The sequence below is a fragment of the Schistocerca nitens genome, chromosome 4, assembly GCF_023898315.1.
Source record: "Schistocerca nitens isolate TAMUIC-IGC-003100 chromosome 4, iqSchNite1.1, whole genome shotgun sequence".
Classification (NCBI taxonomy): domain Eukaryota; kingdom Metazoa; phylum Arthropoda; class Insecta; order Orthoptera; family Acrididae; genus Schistocerca; species Schistocerca nitens.
Window position 1 is genome coordinate 959,315,926 of NC_064617.1, and position 17,855 is coordinate 959,333,780.

General features: G+C 38.8%; 1 protein-coding gene across 4 annotated transcripts in view; it reads left to right on the plus strand.

The window, feature by feature from the left end:
• The window catches only part of LOC126253639 (cyclin-L1), a 69,480-nt gene that overhangs the window by 50,030 nt on the left and 1,595 nt on the right, over nt 1-17,855 (plus strand). Inside the window, exons 3-9 of one of the 4 annotated variants that reach the window (XM_049955129.1) lie at nt 1,207-1,327; nt 1,425-1,489; nt 1,595-1,799; nt 5,768-5,943; nt 6,098-6,202; nt 7,633-7,734; nt 11,260-11,397. In XM_049955129.1, the coding sequence (XP_049811086.1) occupies nt 1,207-1,327; nt 1,425-1,489; nt 1,595-1,799; nt 5,768-5,943; nt 6,098-6,202; nt 7,633-7,734; nt 11,260-11,397 (912 nt within the window). The remainder of the gene's footprint in view (nt 1-1,206; nt 1,328-1,424; nt 1,490-1,594; nt 1,800-5,767; nt 5,944-6,097; nt 6,203-7,632; nt 7,735-11,259; nt 11,398-17,855) is intronic. The other 3 variants (XM_049955130.1, XM_049955131.1, XM_049955132.1) reach the window with 3 other exon arrangements.

The window sequence follows — 17,855 nt, forward strand, 5'->3', positions numbered from 1 at the left end:
ACACCAGTGTAAGGAAAGATCTACATGAAAATGTATTGCCCTGTTTAACAATTTCTCTGTTGTTAAGATTCCTTCTGAGAATTTTGCTAATTATTTAAAAAAAATACTTTGAGTCTACATGTAAGTTTGTGTTAATCACTTCAAATTGCAAAATGTAGTTTTAGCAGTAATTCCATACACGCGGAAATTATTTTGGTAAGTATTGAGGGCTAACCTTTTATCCACAGCTAGTTTCCAATAGATTCCACAGAGTGCTGTGAATATTCTGAATGAACATGAAAGTTCCTTTTTGGAAAATGGAAATCAGTTTGTGTATAGTGCAAAACCAGGTAACAAAGGTGCGTGTGATGGTTTTTGTGAAAGGTATGTAGAACTAGGTATGTTGTGAAACTTAAACATAAGCTGTTGACATTTAAGAGAAACATTGACTTGTGAAGTTTTGACTGTTTCCCAGTCAGAAACTGATTCATCGCTGTGAAGTTTTGACTTTCTCAATCAGAAGCCGATTTATGGGAGTGAATTTTCAACTTTTCCCACATCAGCCGCTGATTTATTGATGGATGTGATGCAGTACTTCACTGGCGTACTTTTGGAGTTGCTTCAAGAAAAGTTGTCTGAGTGTTCAACAATGAAGAAAGAAGAAATTCAGTGGAAGTGTGCAGCAGTAATAACGAAACTTAAGACTTGGTAAGGTGTTGGCTCAGAGGAATACTATTGTCAGTAAAGTACTGTTTGTGTACAGAAGGAAACATGCTAGGGGACTTGCTCTGGATTTTCAAAGAGAATTGTGCAAAGCACCTTGTGGATGGAAACTGTTCTGTTTATTAATTTTTAGTTCTGACACTGTTGTGTAAGTTAATTACTGTCCTTGGTGTCGCTGTCACAAAAAAGTTAATGGTATAAAGCCTATTGTTTCAAGCAAAAGAGAAGATTTTGTTAGGTTATAGGTCATGTGTAAGTATTTAAGATTTGGCATTTACACATCATTAAAGTCCTATGCCAGTTAATAATGATTAATCACTGTTCTGTTTACAGCACATTTGAAGCATTTTATCCAACTACACAATGTGTGTGTTACAACCTACTACAGACCAGAAGAAGTGTTCATGTTATTTTGGAGAAAAGAATTTTTTGTTCAACTGTTGCTGTCATGCTATAGTTCGGAATATTTATTGCTTAGAGTTTGGTTGCTTTTGTATGTTACAGGACTATCCAGCCAATGATACTGGACCAGAATTATATAGCTCTCAAAACTCAGGTCATTAAGGCAGAAAGGAGAGTGTTAAAAGAGCTTGGTTTCTGTGTTCATGTAAAACATCCTCACAAGGTTAGAAAGTGCTAGTAAAAGTTTAAGATTTTCAATATTATTATTGGTATATTTCATCATTAATTGTATAAATAATGAAATATTTTTCTTCTTTCAGTTAATAGTAATGTACCTGCAAGTTCTGTGCTTCGAAAAACACCAAACTCTCATGCAGTTGGCATGGTAAGAATACCTTGTCACACATTTTCATAGAGTTATATTAATCTATTATTAAATTTGTTACTGTTACAGAATACTAAAAAGGATCACACCATTGTTTCTTTGCAGGAATTACATGAATGATTCTTTGCGGACTGATGTCTTTGTACGGTATCAGCCAGAGACAGTTGCTTGTGCTTGCATTTACCTAACATCCCGTCGACTAGGTATTCCACTTCCAAAATCCCCAGCCTGGTACAGCCTGTTCCGTGTTGAAGAAAAAGACATTCAAGATGTGTGTATGCGCATTTTACGCCTCTATGCCCGCAAGAAGGTATAAACAAAACGAAAATAGATGACCAGTAGTACTACCTATAGTATAAATTGATATAGATTTACCTCTGCTTTTTATTAAACTTTGCTTCAGTTACGTTTAAGCAGTTTTATGTGGTGATATATGGTGTTATACCCAGATCAGAATTACAAAGTGAATGGTAGCGGGTATCATACAGGACAGCTACCAATTAACAAGCAATTAGAGAACAATTGTGGTCACACCTCCTGTTATGCTCATTGTTTCAATATTGCTCTGCTAATCAGGTACCAGTTGCCATAGTTTGTTGCAGACAGTGCTTATGAGCGGTAATATAACAGTGGTGTTGCTTTTTCTGGTTTGTGTGGTTTATGTATGATGAGTATTCTACTCAACAGACTGCCCTAAACTAGTTGTGCAAGTGCACAGAGGAGTGTTAGGACTTTTTCCACCTTCTAAGTAAACCCAATACTATATGTTGATGGAAATTGTGTTTCCAGTGTGGAAATGCCCGTCTGTTGCTGGCACAGTTATATTGTGTACACAGACAAATATTAACCAACATCGCCCCCTCCCATGCTCTACTATCAATCACTTTGTTATTTTGATTGAAGTATAGTTCTTGCAACTTCCTAAAAATTTTATTTATTCTTTGTATTTGATTTTTGTCACTAAGATGGTCATTTTGTATCTACATGTTTGATTCTGTGCCACCTATCTGACAGTCAGACTTCCTCTATTTAATTGTACAATGTTTAGGTGTCTTGGGAGGTCTTTTATCATGTGAATTAGTTTTTGCCTGTTAATTACGTTGAGTTTCCATATCTCACTGGGGCATAGTTTGAGAACAGCTTTTTTCCCCAAGAACACAGTCACAAACATGCAAGGTGTGTGAGGAAATGAGATAAATTTTTTTACCAAACAACAATATTTTGCTTTCAAAGTAGTTTCCTTCAGCAGCTATACACTGGCAGAGTAGTTGTTGCCAGTCTCGGTAGCAGCACTGAAAGGCTCCAACTGAGAGGGCCTTTAAAGTGTCGGTCACATCATTTCAAATGTTCTCCAGAATCCCAAGACGTCTGTTTGAGACATTTTTCAGTTTTGGGAAAAGAAAAAAGTCACAAGGACTGAGATCAGGTAAATGGGGGGAAGGGGGTTGTGGAGCAACAGGAATGCCTTTAGAGGTCAAAAATTGATGGAAGTGGCCATGTGACATGGGGAATTTTCATGATGCAGCATCCACGTGTCTACAGTGTTCGGTCTCACTCGATTCATCCTTTTCCTGAGCCTTTCAAGGATATCTTTGTAAAATACTTGGTTGACAGTTTGTCCAGGGGGAACAACTTCTTTATGCTTGGTACACCTACTACCAAAAAAATCAAATCTGTGTTGTTTTGACTAGCTGATTCTGGCTTTTTATTTGCCGAGGAGATGTTTCAGTGTACCACTCCTCACTTTATTGCTTTGTCCCAGGATCATAACCAAAAATCGCCTGTGATTACATGACCTTGCCACTCGAGGTCATTGTAAATCCTTTCAAGATAAGTGCACTTGCTACTTAGAGTGTACTGCTCAGTTGTGAGGTTTTATGGCACAAATTTTTTGCAAAACTTTGGTCAAAGTTTAATGTATGCTGAAAATCTTCCTAACGTCAGTCGGATCTCAAAAGAGAAAACATAATGCGTTCAACATCTTTGTATGTTTCTGAAGTTGAAGGTCCCCCGCAGTGTGGCCCATCTTTAGACATGTTATCAGCCTTCCAGAAATGATATGTGCCAGTGAAAAACTTGTCTCTTGATAAGGAATATTTCCCGTAGACTTGTTTGTTTTCCAAAAGGACACACTCAAGTACGTTCCAAGTTCAACACAAATCTTGATTGCATAACATTGCTCTAAATTCTGCTGTTCCATTTTTGTAACACAAAAAAAGCACAACTTCACTGATTGCACACTCAGAAATCACATGATGGCTGTATAGAGCTGAAAAGCAGACTGAATATCTGGAAGGGATGAACACACCAATCTACAAAAGTAGAACAACACAGTGTTGCCAGATCGCTCAGTGTTGTTTGTCTCATTACTTTTTTTTGCACACCTCATACATTAATTAAAAATCATTGGATAAAGTGACAGCATTGTAGTGTGCAAGTCCCTTTGAAGTGTCATAGTGTGGGGCTTTCAATGGTCTGCTGCTCCTATTTCTTATTAGCTCGCAGTGAACAGATAATTCAGTTTCTACAGCATGCAGTTACAGTATTCAACCAAGACAAGTGTTGCTCCAGCAGTTGTGGGAACAAAACTTGATCGTATGTCAAGGTGCAGCCATATGCAGATCAGGTACAAGTTTATGCATGCTGTAATTAAGTAGTTAATCATTGAAACAAAAAAAAGAAAATATCTTCACTGAAAGTGGTGATGACTTGATGTTAACAGTGAGATTATTAACAAGCATACGAAAACAATGTGACTACTGTCTATAAAATACAAAACAGTGGATATGACTCACAAGTACTGTCAGTGATAGCTGGAACGCTGTATAAATGGGCTTCTGCAAACTTTGTGTTCTAAGGTTGTCAGTTTTTCTGAGTACCAGTGCATTCAAATGTGGAATCTGGCCATATCGCTGTACATTGTAGACTATATGCTGTAATCAGTACAATTGGGAGTGCCCCTTTTGTCTATAAGGCGATACAATGAGGACACTGAGATGTTGAATTCCCTATATGGAAAGAAGGGCAGCATGCATGATTGCAGGTTTATTTGACTTGGGGGTAGAGCATCACAGTGATACTGAAAAACTGAACTGGCAAATGCTTAAAGGTAGACAAAAACTTTCTAAAGACAACTTTAAGTTATGAATTTAGGGATATACTACAGACACTATGTATTGCCCCTGTAGGGATCGCAAAGTCAAGTTTAGACCTATCACAGTGCACATAGGAGCAGTTAAGCAATTATTATTCCCACATTCCATACTTAAAAAGGAAAAAGAAGGTGTTCTAATTACGGGTACAATAGAAAATACCCTCTGTCGTGCACTGCACAGTGTGGTTAGCAGTGCATGGCTGTAGATGCAGGTATTACTTATGACAAATGCTGGGGTTATTTTTTAAATAAGACATGGCTACTTTCGTGCCTCATCCTTCTTCATTTGATATAGTTAATCTCAGGAAAGAATCATCATACTGAGATTGCTTATCTACAGAGGCACCTCATATTATAAGTGACTGTATCTTACATATTCGTGATGCAACTCCGTCGTCTTGTTGTTCCACACAGTAGAGAGTGCACAAGAACAATGTTGACATAGTCCTGTTGTCACAAAATGCGGCAGCCAGAAGTTTAGCTTGAGACTTTCATGATACCATATGGAAGTTAATGTTAAAAACTTGAAGATGAAGTTAACAGTTTACTGTACCCTCAGTTTCTGTAGGTGCTTGTGTTCACTGCTGTAGTAAACAAGAGCCTTCATGGCAACAGTTATCGTTGATGGTTGGTGTTGTTCTAGAGGACATACCACTTGCATTGTAAAAAGAAACACAACTTTAGATAAATATTGTCTTGTGTGATTGTTTATTCAGACTAATGCCCATGCAGCCTGTTCATTTAATGCAGTGGGTAGTGACTGCTAACGAAATGCAGTAACATGAATTATTAGTTTTAGACCAAAATACTGTTTTGAAATTTCTACATGTGATCAGCTAAGTGTTCTCAGCAGAAGAGGAGAATCAAAAAATGTCAACAGATCTACAGGTTAAAAATAGTAACTTGGTAATTCACAGTGGAGGCTAAGGGATAAGAACAGGCAATTGTAACATAAATGGATGACGTTGGTCACAGAAATTAAGTTATGAAATTCGTTTGTGTGCTTATATTGCGTATAATGTTTTACTGTGTTAATATTTGAGAAATATTTTATCCATGTATTTTCAAGAGTCATCTGATAAATTACAAAATTGTTGATTATAATTGAAGATACTTAATTGCAGCCAAATTCTGAAGAGTTGGAGAGGCGTGTGGAGGAGCTTAGGAAACAGTACCAAGAAGCGCGATTAAAAGCTCGAGGTACAAATAGTACAGGTACTGGAGGTGGTGCAGGGAGCAATAGCCCTGGCTCACCTTCACGAGCTCGACATACTTCTCCACGATGGGGTGGCTTTATCAGGTATATTTTGATTGAAATACTTTATTTCTATATATCTGTCAGCTGAATCACTGACAACAATTTCAAACACATGTAAAATATAATGTTATTTTTGTGACCCAAGTACAGCTGTACATTTTTGTGGCTCTTTCCATTTTATTTCATTTATTTACAGCCGAAATAATCACAACTCTGAAAAACACAGGAGTCGAAGTAGAACAAGATCTCCAAGCCATAGCCCACCACCTTCAAAGCACAGCAAAAAGTCCAAAAAAACAAGGTGAGTCAAAATTGAACATCATCTACATTTAGATGATGTTTACCTCTTATGAACAGTATCCATCTATTATAAGTTCTCTGACAAAGGCATTAATATAGGGTTACTGGTTCTACCTTTATTTGCAGAAAATAGGCTCTGTTTGTTATAATATGTTGCTCAGCATGTGTTTTCAATTAATTTCTCTGAGAAGCCTTCTTTTACAATGAGCATGATCTTGAGTGAGTCAAATCTTAAGGGTTTTTTTAAATCAAATCGAATGTTGCACGCTTCAGGTGTGTGTTCGGTTTTGAGGATACATTACAAACCTGGAGTCAGGCTTTTTAGAGAGAAACAGGACGACATGGTTACTGCATTTGCTATAGTGTTGTTGTATTGCAAAAAAAAAAAAAAAAAAAAAAGAAAAGCTGATGAGGTCAAGGGAAACTAATTGGTTTGAAATAAGGAAGTGTTTCAGTACTGCAAATTTATTATTCTGCCTGGATGTACAAATTCTGTTTGGATGATGCCTCTACTGTTAGCTGACAATGAGGCAATGTGTGTTTCTTGTAGTTTTGAGACCATGAGAGCTGAAGTATGCGTCCTGGTGTTGTCGTGAAGGAAGGTGGTCTCTTGAATCACACTTTTGTGATGATCAGTTTCCAGCTCCATTAAATTAATCTGGCCTGTTAGGCCAATGCAATTTCTGATACTCTCACCTGTCGATCATGTTAAAGAATGTCTCTAACTGCACAAATGTTTTCATTTGTAGTGCTGGTCTAAGGATTGTGATCATGTTCCTGATTTTCCATTTGTTGTTGTCCTTCCTTGAAGTATTTGTTTCAGAGGCGCGCGCGCGCGCACACACACACACACACACACACACACACACACAAGACTCTTTGACAGTGTTTGGTCCCCAAACTGTGCAGTTAATCTCTGAAAAATTTCCATCTCTTGAACTCTTGCAAGAGTAATAAATTTCATAATTATGTGTTGCACAGTGGAGGGGTGCAACGTTTGCTCAGACACAATGAGTGCTAGTGACGAATTGTTTGGGAATGTAGAAGTCCTGTTCTCCCCACTCCTGAGGACTTAACCCTAGCACAATAGAAGCGTAGGCTCAGCCCTAACAACTTCGGGAACTAAGTTCCTGTTTATATTTGATTTACCCTCGTACTTGCAGCTTTGACGTTAATAGTCTGAGTTGTTGGCTGACCATTAAGTTTGCCGTAGTTCTCTCTCTTTTGGCCCTAAAAATAAGTATTATGTCTGATAACTTGCGAATGTTCTCTCTCTCTCTCTCTCTCTCTCTCTCTCTCTCTGTGTGTGTGTGTGTGTGTGTGTGTGTGTGTGTGTGTGTGAGAGAGAGAGAGAGAGAGAGAGAGAGAGAGAGAGAGAGAACTAAATAAATGTTATATTGCTTGAACTGCAGGGTTTTGTGTTTATTCCAGCCGCAGTAATCACAGTTCAGACAAACACAGGAGCAGAAGCCGTACGAGATCTCCCAGTCATTCACCACCACCAGTGAAACATAAAAAGTCAAAAGCCAGCAGGTAGGGGACACATTAAGTACATAATTAGAATTTAAGTGTTTTAATGTTAAGTACCTTACATTGGAATGTAACATAATTGGGTGTACAAAAAATTTACTTGCGTAGTGGCGGCAGAACAGACATCAAGGTTTAGAAATTTGCAAGGTTTCAGAGCCAGTGAGCCACTGGCAGAAGGGTTGAGTTGCTCTTCTGCCAGAGGAAGGAGCCACTGGTTCCGAAAGCTTGCATATTTCTTTGCCTTTGTATGTGTGTTCTCCTGCTGCTGCTTGGTGAGATAGGTTTTTATTCATCCATTTACATTACACAGGGTGTTTAAAAAAGAACGACCTGATTTCAAAACTCTATATTTATTGATAAAAACATACTAATAACATGGGATAAATTGCAAAATACTAAAAAAAAACTATAATAGTTTTAGGTATGCTATTACAAATGCTCTGTGTGTTCACCACCACCAGCATGAACATCATCTAGCAGATAGCTAAATTTGTCATAAACTCTTCACAATCTGATTTTAGAGAAGTTATGGTGGCTGTTATTCTGTTCTCCACTTCTTCTATGTCATGAGGTAAAAGGGGGGTGAATGTGCTTTCCTTCACGTATTCCCCCAAGAAAAAAATCACATAGGGTCGTGGCCTGGCGATCTTGGGAGGCCAAGAATGCAAGGCAGTGTCTCAGCGTCCCGTGCGCCCTATCCCAGCATTGAGGTGGAGTGTCATTGAAAAAATAATGTATGTTGTGCCTGTGTGGTGGAGCTCCATCCTGTTGTAAATTTAAGTCATCGGAGCCCTCCTGAAGTTGTGCAAAAAGCCAGTTCTGTAACATTTGAAGGTAGCTCATTCCAATTACTGTGTTTTCCTCAAAAAAGCAAGGATGTACGCTTGTTCGTGAGAATGGCACAAGAAACCTTCACTTCAGGTGCCTCTCCTTCATATTCAGTAATTTTGTGAGGATTACGGAATCCCCATATGCACACGCTATGTCAGTTCACTTACTGCTAACATGAAATGTTGCTTCATCACTGAAAATTAGACATGGTAAAAATTTATTGTCTTCCATGTCCTCTGGCAGAGCATTGATGAAGTCAACCCATTTTTTTTTTTTTTTAATCACGAACCCGAAGTGCTTGCAGTAATTGTAGTCTGTATGGTTGATAGACCAAATGATGCCTTAACACTCACCACAATCATATGAGGCCCTGCCAGTCCTCTGCTTGCGGGGGAGTAGACTTCTGTGGAGTCTGCTCAAATGTTTGCTGAATTCTTTCCACTGTGTCATCAGAAGTGTGAGCTCAAACTGGACTCTTACCTTTGCACAGGCATCCAGTCTCTTCAGATTGGCGATACCAACAATGAATGATTTTTTTTTGGGGGGGGGGGGGGCAGCACGCGGATCAATGCCAACTAGTAGCTCACTGGACTGAAATCACTGACTGACTCTTTCCAAATTATAGTGCACAAAATACCTTCTGTTGAGTGGACACTATCTTACTTGTGATTGCAAACTTGGAAGATGCATTGACTGAGATCTAGGGACAATTTTCTAAACTCCAGGCCACACCCACTCAAAGAACACTTATTTACTTGCAGGTAGTCCCATGTTTGGTAATAATTACTGTCCAAAATTGGATCATTCTTTTTTGAAACACCTTTGGATTTTCAAAGATTGATTCTATATCAAGAGGCAGAGGATTCTGTTTTCTCTATAGTGCATTTTAAAAGATTAATAATTAATCAACTGTTGTCTCAAAGAAAACTGAAAGGAAACAAGTGCCACTCAGTGACATCATGCGGTCTGTCAGTCAGCGAGAAACTCTTTCAGTAGGAACTTTAGAGCAAATTGGGAGAAACTTTAGTAGGACTTAGGACACATTGATACAGCCTATTTGTGTGTAACCTTGTATGTACTTTGCATTGAAGATTATACCTGGAAAATGTTGATGTGCATAAATACTGTATATTCCCATTTATTCAGGGTAATGTGGGGAACAAGATGCATGAGTAATTGAGATATTTTCAACTGCATGTTCTGAACAGTGGCTAGTGGATGGGTAATAGCAGGAGCAGCAGCAGCATCAGTGGCAAATGTCTGTGTGCACCCAGACACCATTCAGCGGAGTCATCTTCCGCTGCTGATGGTCCCCGTATGTGCGGCATTTGTGCCCCCCCCCCTTTTTTTAAGGGTGAATGATCCGCCCACAAATAATAGGGAATACAGTGTATAATTAAATTTGTTTGCCATTTATTAAAATAATGGCGCTTTTAAGAGGAATGTAAACTTCAATCGGTGTTGAGTCCTCCATTTATAATTTGCTTCATACAAAATTAAAATTCAAGCATTTGAGGATCATTACCAGATCAAAAATGAACTTTTGTCTTATGATGACAGGTTTCCAGAAGGTTGAGTTTTTACTTTTGTTTAATATTACTTATATTTTGTGAGATCAGGAACTCATTGGTTGCAGTCATGGAGTGTAGTATATACTTACCTTGATGAGATCGGGTTTAGAACTCACGTGCCAGGAAAGTAAGTACTGTTGGTCAATTGAGATGACACAAAATGTAAACTTTCTTGTATGTATATTGAAGTTTGTTCTGACATCATTACCATTTGTTTGTTAAAATAACAGAGTGCACCCATTTCTCATCTTGCATATCCATTGAAAGAAATAAAATATTCAGGTACAAAAACATGAGAATCAGACGAGGTGGGGTATGACTTTATGGGTATGAGAAGTGTTTACCACCAGTTTCAAATGAGCTGTTGTACTGCAGTGACTATGTCAGCCGATCATTGTCAAACATGAAAATGCTACCCTCTGTGCTCCACAACACTTCTTTGAATTGTACTTGGTACATATTCTCAGCCCTAAAACACCACGCACAGTAGTAGATTGAGTCATCAGAATTGGGCTGTCATTCATGTTGCTTTGTGCTGGTGTGTGCATCTACTTCAGGGAATGCTGTGTCTGTTTCAAGGGGAGTCAGTTTCATGTCGCAGTGACTGAAAAATGTTTGAAAAGTGCACAGGCAGAAGTCTCATTGTGAACTGTTGATCCTTGTGCAGTTCATCTTCCAGAGGATGGACTAACTTACTTTTGTGTTTCTCACAATGGACTTTGTTCTGTCCGCCATTGGATTTCCTTATTGATGAAGCATTTATGATCTGTTCGCTAAACTCCTATTCTCATGTATTTTTGAGCAGTTATTGAAAAAGCAGTAAAAATTAGATGCCACTTTACTTCCAGAATTACCAGTTTCTCTCTACCTTTATTTAGAAACCACATTTTAGTTATTAATTTCCATTTGCATATTACTGAAGTTATCAGTTTTTTTTGTTACTATTATCCTTACGGAGTCAAAATGTGTTAAAATTTTAATAAGAAACAGTTAGCAATAAACTGTTTTCCTTTTTTCACTTCTTTGAATTACAGGATATAAGCTATCAGAATTGTGGGGAAATTGTTGACTCAGAAAATTACGCTGTTTCGCTGATTTACAAAAAATACTTTTCCTTCCGTTGCAGGACACGATCTCTGTCTCGATCAAGATCTCGGTCTCGGTCGCGTTCCCATGAGAGGAAGAATCGTAAGTGGACAAAAAGTCGGCGCAGCTACTCTCGTTCTCCAAGTCTTTCACCACACAAGTCACGAAAAGCAACCAGGTAATAGATTTATAATACTCCCATTTCTATATTAATGTACAAACCATGCATAATCGTTCAGCATTACCATTTATTCTGGCCTCAAGTGCAAAACAGTTAACCAAGCAGAATGTGGTACCATTTCTGTATAATCGAAGAACTTGCTGTTCATTCACGTGTACTGTATTGTGTTGATTTTCATGGAAAAAGTACACAAGGACCAATTAACTTTGTAATTTGGAGCAATAACACCTAAAGACTTTTGTTTTAAGACTGGTCTGTGCTAACCTACCACATAAAAAAGTATTCCCTCCGAGTTCGTAACTTTTTGTGCAACAGTCTTCTACAGGGTGAGACAGCTAAGTCATAACACCCCTTGTATCTCCCTCCCCAACCGTAATAGGAACCCTATGTTAAATTTTAGCATAACATGATGGGCTTAAAAAGACTTTTCCAAATATGTGTATATCATAATATTTAGGCGAAGGTTTTTGAAACACAGATCAGATATGTTCTTGTATTGTGTTCGTCTTTCGAAGCGGTGTTGTCCAATGCAACCTTTCCTGTTGAACACTGAGGAACTTAACAAGGAAGGCGTTGTTTTCCTGCCTCTTGATAACACCGCAAGGTGATGCACTAGGTATCTGGAGAGAAGGGTATACATGTGCTGCTGGGGTAATGAGACATTGCATTTCCATCGCAGTTTCTTGGAACAGACGTGCACCAACGATGAAAAGTTAGATATGCTTCTAGTGTATGGTGAAAGCAGAAGAAATGCTGTTAGAGCAATAAAGCGATATGGAGAGCTGTATCCTGATTGGGAGCGTCCTAGACGTCAGCTTCGTGCACATATTTGCAAGAAACTACGTAAATCGGGATATGGAACGCCATGCAGAGGACAAGGCAGAAAACTGCAACTGGTGAGGTACATGAAGAGGGCGTTCTAGTATTTGCGCATAACGACCCTACTGTTTCGTCGCGACATATCGCCTCGGAATGTGATATAAGTATGAGAAGTGATCCACGCATATTGCACCCGCATAGATTTCACCCGTTTCACCTCTCAATACATCAAGCACACTCAGGTGTGGATTTCGAACGGTGCCAGTAATTTTGCCGGTTTGCTCTGCAGTGCCTACAAGATGATCCAACGTTTTTTCAACAGGTGCTTTTTACTGATGAAGCGACTTTCACCAACCACGATAATGTGAATTTGCATAATATGCCTCGCAGCCGTTCACAAATCATTCAAACGCCGACTACAAATGTGCATTGCAGCAGAGGGGAAGCATTTTGAGCACATGCTCCAGTAAAGTATTATGTCATGTATAGTATGTATTTAGCATCTTTGTGCGTATTTGCTTCGTATTGTGATCAATAGTAAATATTTTCAGATTGTTGTTGTTGCGGTCTTCAGTCCTGAGACTGGTTTGATGCAGCTCTCCATGCTACTCTATCCTGTGCAAGCTTCTTCATCTCCCAGTACCTACTGCAACCTACATCCTTCTGAATCTGCTTAGTGTATTGATCTCTTGGTCTCCCTCTACGATTTTTACCCTCCACGCTGCCCTCCAATGCTAAATTTGTGATCCCTTGATACCTCAAAACATGTCCTACCAACCGATCCCTTCTTCTAGTCAAGTTGTGCCACAAACTTCTCTTCTCCCCAATCCTATTCAATACCTCCTCATTAGTTACGTGATCTACCCACCTTATCTTCAGCATTCTTCTGTAGCACCACATTTAAAAAAAATAAAAAATAAAAAAAAATATACGTACAAAATAATTGTGACCAATAAGGGCCTCCTCATTTACATTTGTATTTCTATTTCTGTTACTTAAAACGTATTAACATCTTGTAGTATTTTAATACTGTATGTTGTCTACTATTTTGGTATCACAGGTGTCAAATAACTGAATAATATTTGCGCGACATCCTCAGTTAATTTTTGCACAAAATATCGCAGTATGTATTGCTATTGTCAGGTAAATGGGCGTGTTTGTGTAAGGATCGACTCGCGACGTTTACCGTGTACTCTACACAACAGGAAAGGTCGCATTGGACAACACCACTTCGAAGGACAAACACAATACGAGAACTTATCTGTGTCTCAAAAACTATTCACCTATTCGTCTTTTTAAGCCCATCATGTTATGCAAAAATTTAACATAGGGTTCCATTTAAAAAAAGAAACCAAAGATGGCCTCATATCTCTGTAATAAAAAATAGCACAAACATGAATTGTGATGTATTCGAGTAGCCCCTGTCCCTGCAATTCACTGTCCAAACGGCACCTTTGTATCTATTATGGTTGGGGAGATACAAAGGGTGTTATGACTTCAGCTGCCTCACTCTGTATATGTAAACAGTTGTTACAGAGTGAGGTGGTGCAGTAATAAGGTACTGGATATGTATTCGGGAGGACAGTAGTTCAAATTCTCTATTAGCCATGCAGATGTAATTTCTCCATGATTTCCCTAAATTGCTTGAGGCAAATGGTTTCTTTGAAAGGCAATAGCCCATTTCTTTCACCAACCTGGGTTTGTACTCAATCTCCAGTGACTGTGCCTTCAACAGGACATTAAATCCTACGTGAAAATTTATTTCGAATTTGGAAGGGCTGTTATGGATAGACAATACTTGCATTCGAACAGGCCCAAGATTGTCTGATATTCTGAAGTGCTTGATGCAGAATCAGTGTCGCTCAAACAACAACATGAGATTTGACTAGCGCAACATTAGTGCAAGGGATACGCGAGAAACTGCAGTACAACAAATCTGTTGCTCTGTTTAAAATTGGACAGTTTTGTGAAATGCAGGAGGAAATAGTATTAAAACCTGTCATCTTGCAACCTTTAGTTGCATTTGAACATGTTTGCTATAAAAGTTCTCATACATGTATAGATACCACATGCAAACATTAATGTTGTTTTTTAAGTAAAGGTAACATTCAGTTGTGAAAATACTGTCCATGAAAAAACATTACTTGATTCCGAACCTAGATTGATATTTTATTTGATTAGAAGAGACCGTAATCATTTACTAAGTGGGTCACAGATGAGAAATTCAGTCCCTGTTCACTTATTAGAATATCAGGTAAAAACATTCCCAGGTTTTTATCAGCCTTAGCACATGATGGTGATACAGATTCAGAATGAACTGTCTAACAACTAAAACAAATATTAAACTAATTGTTATCATGAGAATAAATTAAGATGGCGAGACCCGCTGTGGAGACAGTACCAACAGATACTTACTATTATTATAATTCTAATTTAGTACCAACAGAGGTCGGTACATTACGAGGCAAGCAGAAGCTCAAGAATTGGACTGAACTTTTTTGCGATATTTTATTCATATATTAGTTGCTATTGTCACATATGAAACAATGACACCCCTTGACTGAGAACTAGAATGAGTGCAGGAGGAGGGGAAGGGGGGAGTAGAGACGGGGCAGCAAATGAAGTGGTATTGCCAACTGTGGGAATCAGTACCATGTACCTTGGCACTCTAGGAACATCTATCATGTTTTTAACCACAGTTCGAGTGGATCCATTTGTAGTAGGAATTGAACCAACTTTTAAGTTAGACAAATACTCAAAAATAATATTCGTGTCTGCAAGAGATAGTAAGAGGCTAGATAGGAGCCGAAGGCATCTCACACATTCTGTACTGCAGTGTCGTCATTGCCATCCGTGCCATATGATGGAAACAAGAGGGGGGTGTGGCCAATGCTGATTCTATATAGCCAGTGAGAGAGTGGCAGGCAGATGAGTTTGAAAGCAAGAGAGACAGTAACATTTTCAAGCCAGTATAGAAGCAAAATCCAATGTTTCTCTGAAGAAATTTCTCTGTGTGTTATCGAAGTGTAGAAATCAGTAAATTGCGTTAATTTAGAATGGGTATAACATTTGCTATTTAGGCAGATACTTTGTCAGTAAAACTGTTTTTAATTTTGATTAATCAGACTATTTTAAAAATAAATTTTTGTCATCAAGGCTCTTAGAGAAAGGGGGCAGGGGTTCTTATATTCAGGGGTTAATATGGCCACGTGGCGGATAACCTGTGAGTGAGCTAAGGGGACCATACCTTCGTTGCATCCATGGAACAGCTTGTATTTGCACAATTTTTTTTGTCATCCTATTGAAGTCGTCATAGTCTCTCACTCATTGTTTTTACATGTGGAATGTTACCAGCACTTGCTGTATATGGGAGGCACAAGTGCGTATGTCCCAAAGAGACTGGAAAGAAAACAGATAATGAGAGAGAGATGAAATTAAGTGTTTTGTGTTGCTCACAATTTTTGAGCCATAATATGAGAGTTGGACATATGAGAGACATACAGAAAGTGTATCCTCTCAGGTGGTTGAATTAGACAAACCTACTTATTTATGCCCCCCCCCCCCCCCCATGAACCATAGACCTTGCCATTTGTGGGTAGGCTTGCATGCTTCAGTGATACGAAGGATATTTGTTGAGAGGCCAGACAAACATGTGGTTCCTGAAGAGGGGCAGCAGCCTTCTCAGTAGTTGCATAGGTAACAGTCTGAATGATTGACTGATCTGGCGTTGTAACCCTAACCAAAAGGGTCTTGCTGTGCTGGTATTGCGAATGGCTGAAAGCAAGGGGAAACTACAGCCGTAATTTTTCCCGAGGGCATGCGGCTTTACTGTATGGTTAAATGATGGCGTCCTCTTGGGTAAAATATTCCGGAGGTAAAATAGTCCCCCATTCGGATCTCCGGGCGGGGACTACTCAGGAGGACGTCGAAAACTGGCGTTCTATGGATAGGAGCGTGGAATGTCAGATCCCTTAATCGAGCAGTTAGGTTAGAAAATTTAAAAAGGGAAATGGATAGGTTAGATATGGTGGGAATTAGTGGAGTTGAGCGGTAGGAGAAACAAGACTTCTGGTCAGGTGAATACAGGGTTATAAATACAAAATCAAATAGAGGTAATGTAGGAGTATGTTTAATAATGAATAAAAAAATAGGATTGTGGGTAAGCTACTACAAACAGCATAGTAAACGCAATATTGTGGCCAAGATAGACATGAAGCCCACGCCCACCACAGTAGTACAAGTTTACATGCCAATTAGTTCTGCAGATGATGAAGAGATTGAGTAATTTCTTTTATCTCATCATACATTTCATCAGATAGTGAAGGGAGATGAAAATTTAATAGTCATGGGTAAGTGGAATTCAATAGTAGGAAAAGGAAAAGAAGGAAACGTAGTAGGTGAATATGGAATGGGGGTAAGGAATGAAAGAGGAAGCTGCCTGGTAGAATTTTGCACAGAGCATAACTTAATCATAGCTAACACTTGGTTCAAGAATCAAGAAAGAAGGTTGTATACATGGAAGAGGCCTTGAAGATACTGGAAGGTTTCAGATTGTATAATGGTAAGAGAGAGATTTAGGAAACAGGTTTTAAATTGTAAGACATTTCCAGTGGCAGATAATGACTCTGACCACAATCTATTGGTTGTGAACCGTAGATTAAAACTGAAGAAACTGCAAAGAGGTGGGAATTTAAGGAGATGGGACCTGGATAAACTGTCAGAACCAGAGGTTGTAGAGAGTTTCAGGGAGAGCATTAGGGAATGATTGACAAGAATGGGGGAAAGAAATACAGAAGATGAAGAATGGGTAGCTTTTAGAGATGAAATAGTGATGGCAGCAGTGGATCAAGTAGGTAAAAAGACAAGGGCTATTAGTAATCCTTGGGTAACAGAAGAAATATTGAATTTAATTGATAAAAGAAGGAAATATAAAAATTCAGTAAATGAAGCAGACAAAAAGGAATACAAATGTCTCAAAAATGAGATCGACAGGAAGTGGAAAATGGCTAAGCAGGCATAGCTAGAGGACAAATGTAAGGATGTAGAGGCATATATCACTAGGGATAAGATAGATACTGCCTACAGGAAAAATAGAGAGACCTTTGGAGAAAAGAGAACCACTTGTATGAGTATTAAGAGCTCAGATGGATACCCAGTTCTAAGCAAAGAAGGGAAAGCAGAAATATTGAAGGAGTATATAGAGGATCTATACAAGGGCGATGCATTTGAGGAAAGTATTATGGAAATGGAAGAGCATGTAGATAAAGATGAAATGGGAGATACGATACTGCATGAAGAGTTTGGCAGAACACCGAAAGCTCTAGGTCGAAACAAGGCCCCGGGGGTAGACAACATTCAATTAGAACTACTTATAGCCTTGGGAGAGCCAGCCCTGACAGAACTTTACCTTCTGGTGAGCAAGATGTATGAGCCAGGCGAAATACCCTCGGACTTCAAGAAGAATAATAATTCCAATCCCAAAGAAAGCAGGTGTTGACAGATGTGAAAATTATGAACTATCAGTTGAATAAGTCACGGCTACAAAATACTGACACAAAATCTTAACAGACTAATGGAAAAACTGGTAGAAGCCGACCTCGGGGAAGATCAGTTTGGATTCCGTAGAAATGTTGGAA